This window comes from Sorex fumeus, unplaced genomic scaffold (genome assembly GCF_029834395.1).
Source record: "Sorex fumeus unplaced genomic scaffold, SorFum_2.1 ptg000044l, whole genome shotgun sequence".
NCBI classification, from domain to species: Eukaryota; Metazoa; Chordata; class Mammalia; order Eulipotyphla; family Soricidae; genus Sorex; species Sorex fumeus.
In genome coordinates, this window is record NW_026606101.1 from 64,188,128 (window position 1) to 64,204,379 (window position 16,252).

The following is a 16,252-nucleotide window of genomic DNA, read 5'->3' on the forward strand; positions in this document are numbered from 1 at the left end:
AGGAATCCTGTTTCCTCTTTCCTATACCTGAAGACAAACCCCCCTCTAAGCATCAACTCTGACACACCATCTCCTTGGCTGAGAACAAGTGACAGGAATCCACTGATGAATTTTCGGTGGTCACACCGAGTTCTACTGCACTTACTGGCTGCCATTTTGGATTCGTTTCTGAGAACTTCCACAGCTCATTGCCAACAACTTGTCAGAACCTTGTTCTGTGAAGTTCATCCGGCTCCCCACACCTAAGGTGGTGGGTCATTCTCACTAGGACATGCCTCAGAGAAACCTGGAGAAAGCCCGTGTCAGGATGGAAGGACCAGGGACAGCCCAAGGGCAGCTTTGTATAGGTGCAGTATCAAGTCAGTCACATCATCTAGTGAGAAGAGGCCACATCGGAGGTTTTACCAGTTCTCAGACCAACCACTTCTCAGAAATGAGTCAAGATGGCTAGGAAGGCTTTCTCTGGGTACCTCCCAGTGCAGCCCGGCCCTCAGGTGAGCAGAACATCGCAACAATTCCACAAAGATACGTACACAAAAGACTCCAACTGCATGAGGCCAGCAGGAAAGTGCCAGGAAGTTGGCACTTCCCAAACGGCACCAAGCAGCATTAGCAGCTAAGCATCCAGAACATTCCTGTTCGAGATGGTGATTCTACACACACAATCACAGGTGCACAGGTACCATGCCCAGCTTCAGGCTCACACTGAGTTTGTCTCTACCCTTCCCTTACATTCGACCCAGAGGCTGTGCTGACTGCTGGGCAGGCTGGTTGGTTACAACATTTTCAAAACTATACATGGTGCTCCACATCTATCCCCCCCCCCCGACCCAACACAGCCCACAGCTACCAACAGCACCCCATCCTTCCTTCTTGCTCCTCCTGTCACCAGGGCACCAAGCTGCCCTCCACCCACGTCAGAGCTTTGCAGGGAGGGGGGCAGGGAGCGGGGCCGGTGTGCTGCAGGGAGGGGGCAGGGAGCGGGGGTGTGTGCTGGGGCTCTCTCTGGTTGGTGTCAAGGCCAGAATTCCGGCTCAGGGCCAGGACTGATGCCCCATTCTGGCCATACGGGAAGACGGAGTTCGAGCTGCCTCTTTAGAGGCTGTTTTGCTCAACCAGAGTTTGATTTAACCAGGTGCTGAGGGTAGGGGACGAGGGGCAGGATGGACGACTTCGGTTGACCAGTTGCCTGGTGTAACTTGGAGGGTGGGGACGTGGGGAGAGGACAGTTAGGAGGACAGGAAGGAGGAGGTGTGAGGAAAGGTTCTCTGTAAGTTTACAAATATACAAAAACAAAAGTGCACATCTTTCAAATAAAAAGGACTACATTTTTTTTATCTGGCAAAAAGTTGTATACACATGATTTAAATTTTTTTTTAAATTTTAACAGTTTTTGGCAATCTTAATAAAGTACAATATATTACAACCAAACCAAAAAATAGTCGTTTAAGTAACAGCTGTTAAGAGTGACGTGATCCCTGATGCCCAGCCTCCCTCCCTCCCCTCCCCACCCCACCGCTAGAGACAGAGAGAAAAGAAAAGTCCTCCCATCTTGCCGCGCTCGTCCCGCCCCCCCTTAGGAAGCTAACCAATAGGAAGCAACACAACAAGCGGAAGTGGCAGAGGCAGCCGCATTAGCAGGAGCAGCCGCCCTCGCTGGCTGGGGGCTCCTGGGGCTTGTCCAGCTTGATGTCGATCACTGCGGGGGCCGTGCTAAGGAAGATGACGCTCCTGGGGAAGCACCAGCCTGGTGCAGACCCCTCAGCCTGGCAGCCGCGGCTCTGGGCCTCGGCACACACCCTCACTGGGCAGGAGGGTGTGGAGTGGCCAGCTCCCACCCCCTCTCCTCCCCTGACCATCACTGCCCTCACCCCTGTCCACCTGAAGCCAAGCCTTCCTGTGCTCTGTGTTCCTAGCAACCAGTGCAGGCCCACTCAGATTGCACTGTGGGTGGATGGCCACTGCCCAGCCAGGTCTCGCCTGTCTCAAAGCACATACGCATAGGGGGGCCTGGGCGCGTTGGCAGCAACAACACAGACTCCTGCATGCTGGCAGAAGGCATCACTTACTCCTGAGGTGGCAGCTGTGAGGGGCGGACACTGAAGCATCAGCCGTGGTCCAAGGACCACGCCGAGCAGCTGCGCGCAATCCCTCGCACGGCCTGATGGCAGCTGCTCTTGGGGCTGGGGGCTGGTCCTGGGGGGCACAGGGAGATGGGATGGGGCAGCATATGGGCACCCTGCTTTGGGCCCGGGACCAGAACTCTGGGACACGTTCTTGGCCCTAGGTGGGACTAGGGAAACGGTTCTTTCCGCCTTAAGCATCTGACCACCACACACGCCCTCCCTGTCACCATCACGCAGTGACAAATACTCTGAGGATGACATTCTCCCAGACCTCTCCTTGTTTCGCTCCCTGTTCATCCTTTTGCTGATTTTCCCTGGTGTGTGTGTGTATGTGTGTGTGTGTGTGTGTGTGTGTGTGTGTTTTGTTTTTTTAGTGGGGTCCTCCCAAGCAGAGCGCAGGGGGGCTGGTAGGGGGTGTCACCCCTGGTGGTTCTCAAGAGTAATGAATAGTGCTCGGGACTGAGGGTCCGGTACTGTTTGGGCTCAGTGGTGCTCAGAGGACTCCAAGGGCTACACCTGGTGATGTTGGTGCACCATGTGGCTTGAAATGGGGATGGCTAAAGGCAAGATAAGCACCTTGACCCCTGCAGTATCTCCCTGACCCTGCATAAGTGTCTTTCATATGTGGCGGAGTCAGAGGATAGTAAGAGCCCCTTCCTTCCTATTGGCCAATCGTATCACCTCTACGCACCTCAGTTCCGGCTCCTGCTGTGGTCCCAGGTCTGTGTCACAGAGCAGGAGGAGCCTGCGGCTGTGCTCAGGCTGGGACATGCTGGGGACTCCTGTCAGGGGAGCTGTCTCTGGTGGAGAAGGTGGAATAGGAGGAGCTCAGAGCCCAGCCCCAGAACCTTCCCTCGAACCCAGGACATGAAGATCAGGGCTCCCAGGAGAGCCTGCTCCCTCTGCCTGCACACCCTGCAAACAGGAACTTGGGTGTTAGCCACAAAGGCAGTCCCACAGGCTGTAACCCTTGCCCCCGCCCCTGCCCCGCCCAGAACGCTGCCTGGGTAAGTGGGGCCGAGCTGATGGCTTTCTCACGCGGCCCAGATAAAGGATACTCCCTTCTTTGCTCTTCTCCTGGACATTCTCCATCCCGGGCAGAGCAGAGGCCACACGTCGGAAGAGCTGGAGCAGGGAGGGGAGATGCAGTGTGAGCCCCCTCCGTCCTGTTGCTCGGGATGGGTGGCCTTGGACTTCATGCTCCTGTCCCACTGACACAGGGTCTGCGCCGAGCGCTCCTCCCCAGCCCAGCACTGCCCCCGGTAGCCGGGCGCTGCAGCCACTCACCCAGTGGTCACCCCCAAGTGCCCTGGGGACCCCATGGTGGGATGGGGAACAGGGGCTGTCTGATCCAGACCCAGGCAGGGTGACAGGGACGCCCCTGGGCTGCAGAGAGGAGCATGCACAGGGAGAGAGGGTGCAGAGGGCCAGGCCCCTCCTCACCAGCGTCCCTTCCTGCTCCCGTCCCAGCAGCCACATTGGCCACACGGCCTGTGTCTGCCGCTGGCCAGACGGCCAGTCAGGACACTCTTGGGGGACCTTCAAGAGCGGACACAATTGTGTTTAGAGGCCCAGAATCTGGGCCCCCTCTCTAAAACACCTGGGTTCCGGACCACACAATTCCCACAGATCACTGCCTAGCTTCTAGAACATTCCAGAAGGGCAGCATCAGCGTTTCACTGAGCTTAGTGGTCCTGTGGATGGTCTAGGGCTGGCCCTGCCTCTGCTCTCAGACTCGATCAGCGCCACCAAGAGCACTGTCTGGCGCCTCTGGCGGCCACAAGCGTGGCGTTCCCTCTCCAGGATGTACCGCAGCTGCCCTGGACTTGCTCTCCCAAGGAAGGAGCTGGGAGGCAGACCAGGTGGGTAGGGGAGAGGCCTGAATCTGGGGATTCTGGGCTTCCGCTCCCCCACTTTGTTCCTCCCCACCTTCCCCACAGCCACCAGCCTGGCTGCCCCCAGCCGTCTCCCTCCCACCACTTCTCCGAGTCTCCTCCACGACATAGCCGACCCTGTTCTGAAGCAAGAGCCCCTGGCCAGCTGCTGAAGCCTGGGGACTGCAGACGTGGGGGCCAAGAAGCCTAAAAGTGTTTCCCAGCCCTTTAGAGACAGACAGACGGTGCCCGGGCAGCACTGGGTGCCCGGAGGATTATGGGGGACCACAGGCCACAAGGTCTAACACCTCGACACAGAGGCAGCCCCCGCAACACCAGGGTGGGGGACAGGGCATAGGGGGTCTCCTGCAGAGCATGACGGGGGCAGGCCAGCGAGAGAAAGGGCAGCTGTTTCCAGCCCAGGTCAGTTGGTCCTGGACCTGGGATCTCCCCTCAAAAGCCCCCAGGGCAGATGCCATGCTAACCCCAGCCCCCAGAGCCCCGTGGCCTACCCACTCCAGGCTGTCCGTCCCATCCCGAGCAAAGGCAGCTTTCCCAGGCCTGGAGCCAGGTTCGGACCGCCCTGTCCACACCCCAGGCAGGCCTCAGGCCCTACCTGCTTCACATTGTAGCCGGTCTTGGCGCTGGTCTCGATGAACATCACGCTCAGCTCCTTGGCGCGCTGCTCCCCCTCCTCGATGGTGATCTGCCTGAGGACCAGGGCACCTGGGTTGGCCAGGGGCACCGCCCAGCCTCCCTGCTGACTCATAGGACCTGCCGCCCCTGCCCCAGGGCGCCCTCCAGGGAACCACCTGCTCAGGACACAGGGTTGAAACTGGGGTCCCTCTGTCCCCCGCAGCCAGCAGAGGCCCCTTTTAAACGGACTTGGGGGACAGTGACAGCCCCCAACCCATGGGCCTTAGCCATGGAGCCTGGAGGGGCTTCTCACAGTAAGGCTATAACCCAGTGATCCAGGCTCCAGCCCCCAGAGCAGCCTCTCTAGAGCAGGCACCCCCACCCCTATCTCAGGCGGTGCCACCCACCCACACTCCAGGGCACTTTAGGGGCAGACACATCCTGGGAGCAGCAACAGCTATGCATGGGGCTGGTGGGGCTCAAGCCCCAAACCTCACTCTAACGGCTGGGCCAGGCACCCCAGCTCCAGGCCAATGCAGGCTGCACAGAGGAGCTCATGGCCCTGCATGCCCAGCTGCACCCTGCATGACCAGCCACGCCCCTGCATGCCCAGTCATGCCCATGAATCCAACCACACCCCTACACGGACAGCTGTACCCCTGGATATCAAGCAGCACCCCTGCATGCCCAAACACATGCCCGTACATCCAGTCCTACTCCTGCACGCTGTTACACCCCTGCATGCCTAGCCACACCCCTGCCTACTCAGCAGCACCCCTACATGCCTCTCCTCACCCAGTCATGCACCAGCACACCAGGCAGAGCTTCTGCCCCTCCCCAGTGCTGACTGTGCCAGGACCGACTCCTGTGAGGACCCCCTTTGACTCCACCCTGCTCCTCATCCTTGACCACCCCTCATCCCTGCATTCCCAGGCTCCCTGAAAGCCAGGATCCCGGGGGAACTTCTGCAGACTCCTGGGGCAGGTCAGAATGGCCGAGCTCAGGCGGGGCTTGTCCTGGCGCTGCTGCCCCTGGCACCCACCTACCTCTTGTCGGCCAGGTCTGTCTTGTTGCCCACCAGCATGATGATGACGTCGCTGCCCCGCTCCGTCCGGACATCATCGATCCACTTGGAGGTCTGCTGGAAGGAGTTGAGGTCTGGAGGTGCAAAGCGGGGGCAGAGCAGGAGTGAGCGCCCTGGGGTATGCGTATAGGCGTGCAGGAAAGGCATGCGCCTGGGAACAGGAGGGTGGGACAGGCCCTTACAGGCCCCCACAGACCTCCAGGGGCAGGAGACTGAGCATGCTCTGGCAGCTCAGAGCAGTGAGGAATGGGTGACCCCCCCCAGCTGCCTCCCACTAGGGAGTCTCACAGTATGACACCACACACAAATCATACACATGCTTGTACACACACACAGACACACCGCACACATACTACACACACCTATACCTACACGCCACATACACCCATGCACAGATACACTACACACATACCACACACCACACACTCCATACACCACACACACGTGCACCCGTCCACAGACATATTAAACGCATATCACACACACCTACACGCCACACACACACACCCATACACAGACATACTGCACACATACCACACACCCCACACATGTACAGACCACACACACATGCACCCATACACATATTACACACACACCACACACATACACCCAGACAGACATGCTACACACATATCACATGCATACATATATATCACATACACATCTATAAACATTGAGCACACACCACACATCCCATACACACCACACACACATACACCCATAAACATATATACCACACACATCCCATACACGTACACACAAATACATAAACACATACACAGACATACTACACACATGCCACACACATCACACACCCCATGCACACCACACACATGTACACCCATACAGACATACTCCACACACCACACATTCCCCACACACTGTCCACCTTGTACCACACCCATCCACACACCCCGTACACTACGCGCCACATCCCCCAGACCACACACACGTTCAACACCCCCCCCACACACCCACACATACACCGACACAAAGCTCACATCCCACTCCATACACGCCACGCCTCCCTGCGATGCCCTCCACACCCCCACCCCCACGCTCCCCCCCATGTTCACCCCCGGCCCCCAGGCACCGGCCGCACTCACTTGTGATGTCGTACACCACCACGGCCACCGTGGAGTCGCGGATGTAGCTGGGGATGAGGCTGCGGAACCTCTCCTGGCCGGCCGTGTCCCAGAGCTGCAGCCGCACCTGTCCCGGGCAGAGGTGCCGGAGGCTCAGGAGGGCAGGCTGGGCTCCTTGAGGGCCAGACCCAGTGTGGACCCCGGGGGTGAGCTGACCAGGGGCCCCCTGCCCGGCCCTCCCCCCGCCTCGCAGGTCAGACACTCACCGTGCGGTCCTCCAGGTACATGGTTTTGGACAAGAAGTCGATCCCGATGGTGGCCTGTCAGAGAGAGGGCAGGAAGATCAAAGGGGCTGCCACAGAGCCGGCGAGGGGGGCCATCCCTGTGCAAGCTGTGTCCTGCCGGCGCTGCTGTCCCGGGCCTTCCCTGGTCCCCCTAAGGAAGCCAGTCAAGCTCAGTGGGGATGAGGGAGAGGGACATGTTGGGGGAGGGGCTAATGAGCCGACCAGGCCCAGCTCTGGGTAGACCACGGCGTCTTGGAGCAGGAGCTGGGGGTCTCCTGCCTGCCTTGCAGGGCCTGCCGCCTCCCTGGCAGAGCAGCTGCCTCTCTTCCTGCACATCCCCGCTCCACGGGACCCCTCCGGCTCTCCTGGCCCAAACACCCAGCACCCCTTGTCAGACCTGTGACTTGGCAAGGCAGCTGGGAAGGGTGCAGATGGCCGGGAAGCCTTAAGGTCAGAGCCCTTGCTCACTGGCTGTGTGACCCCGGGCAGGGACCTTCACCCGCACATGCCCCGTGTCTGAGCTCAGGGCGAAGGTGCTGTTGGTGTGAAATGAAGGAACATGTCATTAATAACCACAAGGGCTCAGCCACTCAGGAGCAGCCGTGCTCACATGCCAGCTGGAACGTTCCTGGGACTAGAACACCCCAACCCCTTGCAGCCAGCAGAAACCCCATTCAGGCAGAAGATGTAAAGGTTCGGGGAGACAGTCATGGAGTGAAAGGAGAAAAGGCGCGGGTTAGGACAGGCCGTGTCAGGGGGCCCCAGTTGGGCCAGCTGAAGTGGATCAGTCACTGCATTCCATCTAAGGTAACAAAGTCAAGGGAACAGCGGAGGCCTTGTGCATGTCTGGGTGCCTTCTGGGAGACAGTCTTCTTCCTTTAAGCTTCCCCCATTTTCTACAATGAATAGTGAATCATTCTAGAAGCAGTGAAGTCTTTTGAGGCAAAAATAAAGTCAGGAGACTCCAAGGGGCAGCTCAGTGGCTCACAGAGCCTGGCTGTCAGAGCTGAAGCCCTGAGTTTGATCCCTGTGCTGTGCCCCTGTGCCACAAAATTTACTGTGACCAGCTGGGAGGGTTTTCCTGTTTTAGGTTTATTGAACATCAAAGAAATGTGGTTGAGGTAAAATGGAAAGTTTTTTGGGGAAAAAAAACTTTGGAGAAAAATAATTGGTGATTGTGTCTATCCTCAATAATGAGGAAAAAAGAAAGACCCTGATATAGAAGGAAACAATTACACAAATGACAAAATGACACTGATTTTCATCAGAAACAGCAAGGGCAGAAGACAATGAAAATACAACTTCACGTCATCTAAGAAACAGCCACCACTGATATGTCAGCCTGGAATACTTCAAGCAGTGACAGTTCCTGTCAGCAATGGAGGCTAAACAAGACATTTTCAGATAGGGAGAAGTGTGATAAAATTGTCACCTAAGAGTCCTCATTTCAATAAGTGCTTCGGGCAGAAGGAAAATTCTACAGATTGAAATCTTAAGCTTTTTGGGGTCACAGTGATAGTACAACGAGTAGGGAATTTGCCTTGCATGCAGTCGACCTGGGTTGGATCCCCATATGGTCTCCTGTCCACCACTAAGAATAATTCCTGAGTGTAGAGGCAGGAATAACTTCTGAGTATCACAGGGTCTGATGGAGGAGGAGGTGGAGGAGGAGGGAGGAGGGAGGAGGGAGGAGGGAGGAGGAGGAGGAGGAGGAGGAGGAGGAGAAGGAGGAGGGGGGGAGGAGGAGGAGGAGGAGGGAGGATCTTAAGCTTTAAATGATACAAAAGCATCAAACGTGTATTCCCTGGAAACAGCAAGTCTGTGGATAGATACAAAAACAGGCATCTTCACCTCAGTCACCTCCTACTTATTTATAACGTTCCCTGCTCCTCAGTATGTCCCACAGGATATGCTCCTGAATCTTCATTCAAAACTTTCACTGGAAGATACTTCAGTTCCTTGCTCCTATACTCCAAGGTAACACTGATAACCACAGTTAAAGTGACTAGTTACAGTGCATGTATTACACGCATTATTGGGGGTGAGGGGCTGGAGCCATAGCACAGCCGTAGGGCGTTTGCCTTGCACGCAGCCAGCCCGGCCCAGCCGGGTTCGATTCTTCCGCCCCTCTCGGAGAGCCCGGCAAGCCACCAAGAGTATCTCGCCCGCACGGCAGAGCCTGGCAAACTACCCATGACGTATTCAATATGCCAAACACAGTAACAAGAAGTCTCATAATGGAGACGTTACTGGGCTCACTCAGCAAATCGATGTACAACGGGAAGACAGTGCTGGACAGTGCTAATTGGGGGTGATCGTGGGGGTGGGGATCTACCAAACACTGCTAAGGAAACCCAGGGACCTTACCCAGAGATTCCTGGCTAGTTGGTTCAATGCAAGGCTCCAAAGACCTGGTGCTGCTGGGTGCTGTGGTGCCGTAGATTACCTGGACCACCCTAGTGATTCTGGGGCCTCTAGGGTCACAACCAACAGCCTCAGGGGCCTCCAGAGCTGCACCTGGTGATGCTCAGGGGACCATGTGGTGTCAAGGATGGGAATCTGCCACGTGCCAGGTCTGTGTGTCAGTCTCTGCAATATCTCAAGCCCCATCAGTGACGCTCTTTAAGGGTCCAATGCCGCAGTTAAGAACTCTGAGAGGGATAGATGTTAATTTACTTGCCAGCATCGACAGCTGGACATTGCAGAAACAGGATTTAAAAAGAACTACTTGCAGGGGGGCACAGAGATAGTGCCGCGGGTAATGTGCTCGCCTTATTATACATGTATGATCGGGTTCGATCACAGGCACCCCACATGGTCCCCCGAGTCCACCAGGCATGATCAGAACCCAGAACCAGGACTAAGCCCTTCGCGCTAAGCCCTGAGTTTTGGGCCAGGTGTGGCCCCAAACCAAACCAAACCAACCAACCAAAAAAACTACTTACAAAGTGGTGTCACCTTTTCCAGCCTCTCGCTGAGCTCTGACAATGGTCCCTTCTCCCTGGGGAGAGTCTGCCTCTCCTCTGGGCCTCAGCCCCTCCTGGCCCTGGCCCCTCCCTCATGTTCCCCTTCCTCCTTCCCTACATTCTCACATTAAAAACCATTCATCCCGTCTCTACATCTGCAGTCTCTCACCTCTTCCGACGGTTTGCTCACTGAAGGGGACCCTCAAAGTCACTGTCTTCATTTCCTTTCCCGCTGCCACCACTTAACTGGCCACCAGTCTGGTTCGTGGCCCAGGGCCCACAAAAAAGGCCACTGCTGAGGCTGCGACTGCCATTTCCTCTCCTGCCTGGGGGGACCTGACCCAGCCAGGTGCTGTTAACCATTGTCCTTGACACTTCTCTGCCTTTTGTGACACGGTTATCTTTGGCCTCTCCCCTCTGACTCTTGTCTGAGTGAAACGCTGGTGCTCCCTACTGTCCAGTCAGTGGCTCCAAGGACTCTCCCTGCTCCAGAGAGGGTGAACTGATGCCTCCTGCCTACCTCCCCGCGGCAGGTACTGGAAGGCTTGCCAGACCCTCCTTGCCAACCCTCTCCCAGGCTCCCAGGCTCCTGAGCTCCTGGAAGCCCCCAAGATCCTCACCGGCCCACTCATCTATCCACTCCCTCCCAGGAGAGAAATGGCTGAGCTGGCTACTCTGCCGAAAAGTGAGGGAATCACACCTGACAATGCTCAGGGGTTACTCCTGGCTCTACACTCAGGATTACTCCTGGTGGTGCTCGGAGGACCATATGGGATGCCGGGGATTGAACCTGGCTCTGCCGCGTGCAAGGCAAATGCCCTCCCTGCTGTGCTATGGCTCCGGCCCCATCACTCTGTCTTTTGAGTGTCTTCTCACCTGTCCTTTCTCTCCATGCCCACCACCACGCCCCTGCTCACACCTGGACATGCTCTGCAGCTCCCTGAGCAGACTCATCGCCCAGCTCCTCTGATGCTTCATCTTTTCCGGGGCTTTTCCACAAGGCTGAGTTCCCATGACTGGTCACACCCAGCTCCGCAGGCAACAGTTTTCCTACTAAAGTAGAAAGATCACACACAAGCCAGCCTGTTCTCCTGGCCAGGGACTCAGTGGCTCACAACACGCAATGCCTGGAACCTTGCTTCACGGTCCATCAGAGGCAAAGGAGAAAGGTGGAGGCATTTGTTCTGCACACAGGACACCCAGGTTTGAGTCCGGGTGCCCCAAGATCCTTTTAGGACCTCCAGGAATGAAGTTCAAGCACTGCTCCAGAAGTAGCCCCTTACCACTGCCAGGTGAGCGAAACCAAAACCACAAGCAAGGACAGGGGCAGGAGTGACAGTACAGCGTGTGGACAACTCGGGTTGGTTTGATCCCTGGTGCCCCACATGGTTCCCTAAACCTGCCAGGAGTGATTCCTGAGTGCAGAGCCTGGTGCAAGCCCTGAGCACCACTGGGTGTGGCCCCAAAACAAAACAAAAGGAAAAAGCAAGGTACAAGCAAGAACCTAGAATATCCCATCTAGGGCACCCGGGACATGCTCCAAGCTAAACCACACCCAGGGTCCCAAAATGTATCTCTATAAAATCAAGAAGATAGAAATCACATTAAGTAACCTGTCAGGCACTGTGCTTTGAAAACGGAAATCACTCACAAACAGAAACAGGAAAATGCAAACACTTAGAAATTAAACCCCCCAAAAGAGGGGGGGTGTTTCTGAATAAAAGATAATGATCGTTAAAAACCAAATCTTTGAAAAAAAATAATGATACAAAGTAGCACTATAGCACTGTCATTCTGTTGTTCATAGATTTGCTCCAGCAGGCCTAGTAATGTCGCCATTGTGAGACTTGTTGTTAATGTTTTTGGCATATCGAATATGCTACGGGTAGCTTGCCAGGCTCTGCCATGCAGGTGGGATACTCTCGGTAGCTTGCCAGGCTCTCCAAGAGGGGCGGAGGAATTGAACCCGTGTCAGCTGGGTGCAAGGCAAAGGCCCTACCCACTGTGCTATCACTCCAGCCTATGATACAAAGTAGTGGCACTGTAGCACTGTCATCCCATTATTCACTGATTTGCTCAAGCAGGGCCAGTAATGTCTCATTGTGAGACTTGTTACTGTGTTTGGCATATTGAATACCCCACAGGGAGCTTGCCAGGCTTTCCTGTGCAGGTTAGATCCTCTTGGTAGCTTGCCAGGCTCTCCAAGAGAGGCGTAGGAATTGAACCTGGGTCGGCTAGGTCGGCTGCATGCAAGGCAAATGTCCTACTGGTGTGCCATCACTCCAGCCAAAGTAAGGGAACAAAAATAATGGCCAAAGGCAACAAAACTAGAGAGGGCAGGGGGTTGGGAGGTTCCTGGCACTCTGGGGGTGGAGGTGCTATCGGCATGACACTATCTTTAACACACTGTAAATCATGGTACCTCATGAAGGATGGGCAGGGTCGGGGTGGGGGTAGCAGAGTCCTTTCAGAGCTTGTTGAATAAGCAGACTGTCAACCAAGCCTCAACCAAGCCTCGTAGGATGGTCATTCTGGGGTTCACAGTTGCGGACAGTGTGAGCCAGGCTCACTCACAGCTGCCCTGCGGCACAGTCCCTACGTGGTATGAGAGATGATGGGATGGCCATGTTCGTGCAAGAAGAAGCTGAGGCTCACTGAGGGCTAAGGACACAGAGGTGAGAAAGGGCCGGCTGGCGGCCAGCTCTCCCCAGCTCCCGTCTGCCTGCTTCCCTCTGCTTCCTGAAGGCTTTATTCAGGACATGCTGCTGCATCTGTGTCCTGGGAGGGTCCTGTCAGCCGCCCTTAGCCATGGTAGCTCCGAAGAACCCACTCAAGTGGAAGTTCATCTGCATTCTAATGACGACGGCAGCAGCAAATGTCAGCTCTCTGTTTCTGGGCCATACCCGGTGGTGCTCAGGGATCACTCCTGGCTCTGAGCTCAGGGATGACTCTTGGAGGGGCTCATGGGACAATATGGGGTACCAGGGTCAAACCTTGGTTTTCCACGTGCAAAAGCGAGCATGCTGCCCACTGGACTCTCTCTCCAGCACCTCAAGTCAGTTCTCACAGAATACAAACAACTGGTGAGGTGAGGGGAAGGGGGCACCTGGGCTACACCCAGCTGTGCTGTTGGGGTTGGTTGGGGGCAGTATTAAGTGCCAGGGATGGCACCCCAGGGCTTTACACAAATAAGGCATGTGCTCTGCCACTGAATCACACAGGCCACTGAGCCTGGCCCCAGAAACAAGGACCGTAGAAGCAGCCCTTGCCGGCTTGGCTGTTAGAACATTCTAGTTCCTTGGCATCATCTGTTTTCCCAGAAACAAGGCAGAGTCAGTTGGCCCACACCACAGCCAGCTGGACCCATCTCTCCCCAAAAGGCCAGATGGCAGGAGGTTGGGGTCTTCAGTGGGCAGCGCCTCCGAGACACCCAGTGTAGGCACGGACGACTCACACGTGTCTTGACGCCCACACACCTCCTGCAGTGAGTCCCAGTGAGCCCGGGCCCTGCCCCACAGGAAACACTGGGACCCCGGAACACTCTTGCATGCACTTAAGCCCCAGACTCAGCCTTGAACTTGGCATCTCGCTAAAGCAGCACCTGGCACTGTGGTCCCTGAAGGAAAAGCACGGGGATGGCTGGAGAGGTCCAAAAGAAGGGGAAGGGGCGTTTCTGAGTGATTTCAGACCAGCTGGGGCACCTGTGGGGTCCTGCAGTGAACTAACTACAGCAGGTGAAGCTGGAGGGGTGTGGGGGTGGGGGGGGGGAGGGGGGTGTTCCAGGGAAAGTCCCTGAGGGAAGAAACTGGGTTCTGGTTTCAGTAATGATGAGGCCCCTGCAGCCCTCCTGCACGTAACTAAGGCTGACTCTGAACTAAGCCCACAAGCGACAATTCTAAGGCTGGAATGGGCTCAAAATCAGAAGAAAGTGGATATTTAAGAATGGGAACGTCTCAGCTCTTCAGGACCGTTTGCTCCCTGAGCACATGAGAGCTGAGAGGCGGTAAAGCCTGGCAGACTCACCTTCACCTGGGCGAGAGGTGAGAGGGTGACAAAAGGGTCACTATCACAGGCTTCAGAGAGGATGGAATGTTCTGGAAATAAGAAGGTTACAGAGAAGATAGCCCACATTCTGCCCTAAGGTGCCGGATCCACAGAGAGCCTAAGCAGCCTTCTTGCGACTGAAAACAAAGGGACAAATCAAAGCTCAACTTCCGCTAATGACTGAGTTGATCTCAGGAAGGAGAAATGTGGAATCCAGGTCCCACAGGTATCCTTCCAAAGGGACAAACAGCGTGTGAAGCACACCTCAGTGGGAGCAGCCTATGAAGTAAATGCCGTTTCCAAGGAAATGGAGGCCAGCTCTGAGGTGACCCAGGTGTTGAATGCAGCAAGCTTCTACAAACCAATAATATACAGACAATGCACTGCTCAAATCCACAAAGACAAATAGATGCATAATGAAGATATAGATGAATATTGTCTCAGCAGTGGGCCAGAGTACAGTGGTAAGGGGCTTGTCTTGCATGCAGCAGATCCGGATTCTATCCCTGGCATCCCATGTGGTCCCCCAAGCATCACCAGGAGTGATTCCTGAGCGCAAAATCAGGAGTAACCCCCTGAGCATAGCTGGGTGTGGCTCCAAAACAAAACAGATGATCTCAGCAGAAATGTTATTAAAATCTTTTAAAGACCGAAATGCAAATTTAGAATGAAAAAATACAGTATCTGGAATTCTGAAATTAGTGATGGGCGTAATACCAGACAGATGAAATAAAAAGTGCCAGTGTACTTGCATATTTTGGATCATCTCCAGTGATGGACCCAAAGGACACTCGGGGATATCTGATGGAAGATCCTGGAGCTCCCCAGGTTAAGCTGTGCCCTCCATTAGGGCCCCAAGAACAGCCAAAGGGGAGCCCACGTTGGCGCGCAGGTGTGCATGTGAGTAGACACAGGTGAGCAGGCATACATGTCCGGCAGCCTGCCTGGCTCTCGGCCGGAAAGGCGACACGGCGCTTCCTCCCATGGCTGGAGCCCACACAGGCTCCCCATAAGACTGCTTTCTCTGAACAATTGTGGGGGCTGACAAGGAGGCCCACAGATACCCGGCACCTGGCGGAGCCCCCCAGCCACGGTTCTGGCGTGTGTGGAACACAGCCCTGAGAGGTCACTGACAGGGTGAGCAGCTAGCTGGGGTTGTGGGAAGGAGGCTTCGTTTGCTCCTGGTGGTGAGTCAGTGGCACAAAAGTCTCACACTGAAGGGACTTAGTGATCTCGTGAAGGGCAATATCTCCAGGCTTCTGTGTTTGGGACCCCCAGGAACACCCCAATAAGCAAGTGTTTCCAGACCCTGCTGAATTCAATGCTTCTAGCCTGCTGTTCTCTGCACTCCACTTCCTCTTGCTGGGACAGAATAATTTCTTTTACACCATTATATCTTTTTTAAATTCAGAAAAGCGTGTGGTGGGGCATTCCGAGGCCATTCCTCACTCTATGATCAGCAGCATCCCCTAGAGGCGCTAAACAGGCCATATGCAGGGCCAGGGATGGAGCGAGGGCCAGCTGAAAAAACCAGGCGCAAGGCAAGTGCCTTACCTCCTATACTATCTCTGGCCCAAATGCTCGTAAATGTTATGTCTTGCAAACTTTTTCAAGGGGGTTCTACACAGCAGTGTTCAGGGGATACTACTGGCTTTGTGCTCTGGGGTCACCCCTGGGAGTACCTGAGACACCATATATGGTGCCACGGATCAAAGTGGTGTTATTCCAAGCAAGGAAACTTACCTTACCCTTGCACGGCATCTGTGACAGAATGGACTATGTACAGGTTACCAAGACCTCGAGACGTGGCACCAACACAGGATAGGACCCCCGTGCCACTCTGTGAACCCCCTCTTTCCCCTTTCCCTCCCCTGTGTTTCCCATGTTCTGATGCCCAGTGCTGTGGCAGGTCCCTTGCCCCGCAGGGCTTCTGTAATCCCTCAGTAATCCAAGCACCCAACTCTGCTGCCTGTGGGAAATAGTCCATGCTTTGCTCGCACAAAACGTGAGCAAGCCCAAAGAGCAGACCCCTAACTGCACACACGGCGACCGCCTTCACAAGGTGGCGAACCACGTTAGAGGTGCTCAGACACTCAGAGAAGACAGAAGGCATGTCACCCCCACCCCCGACCCCCTGCAGCCCGGAAAGAGAT

At 55.5% G+C, this 16,252-nt stretch overlaps 1 protein-coding gene across 1 annotated transcript in view; it reads right to left on the reverse strand.

Annotated features, from left to right (window-relative positions):
• Positions 1-991: 991 nt before the first annotated feature.
• RAB6B (RAB6B, member RAS oncogene family) overlaps positions 992-16,252 on the reverse strand; it is a 42,468-nt gene continuing 27,207 nt past the window's right edge. Inside the window, exons 3-8 of the mRNA XM_056121569.1 lie at positions 7,072-7,125; positions 6,827-6,932; positions 5,683-5,794; positions 4,617-4,710; positions 3,185-3,251; positions 992-1,699 (exon numbers count right to left, since the gene is read on the reverse strand). Of these exons, the coding sequence (XP_055977544.1) occupies positions 1,635-1,699; positions 3,185-3,251; positions 4,617-4,710; positions 5,683-5,794; positions 6,827-6,932; positions 7,072-7,125 (498 nt within the window). The 3' untranslated portion in view covers positions 992-1,634. The remainder of the gene's footprint in view (positions 1,700-3,184; positions 3,252-4,616; positions 4,711-5,682; positions 5,795-6,826; positions 6,933-7,071; positions 7,126-16,252) is intronic.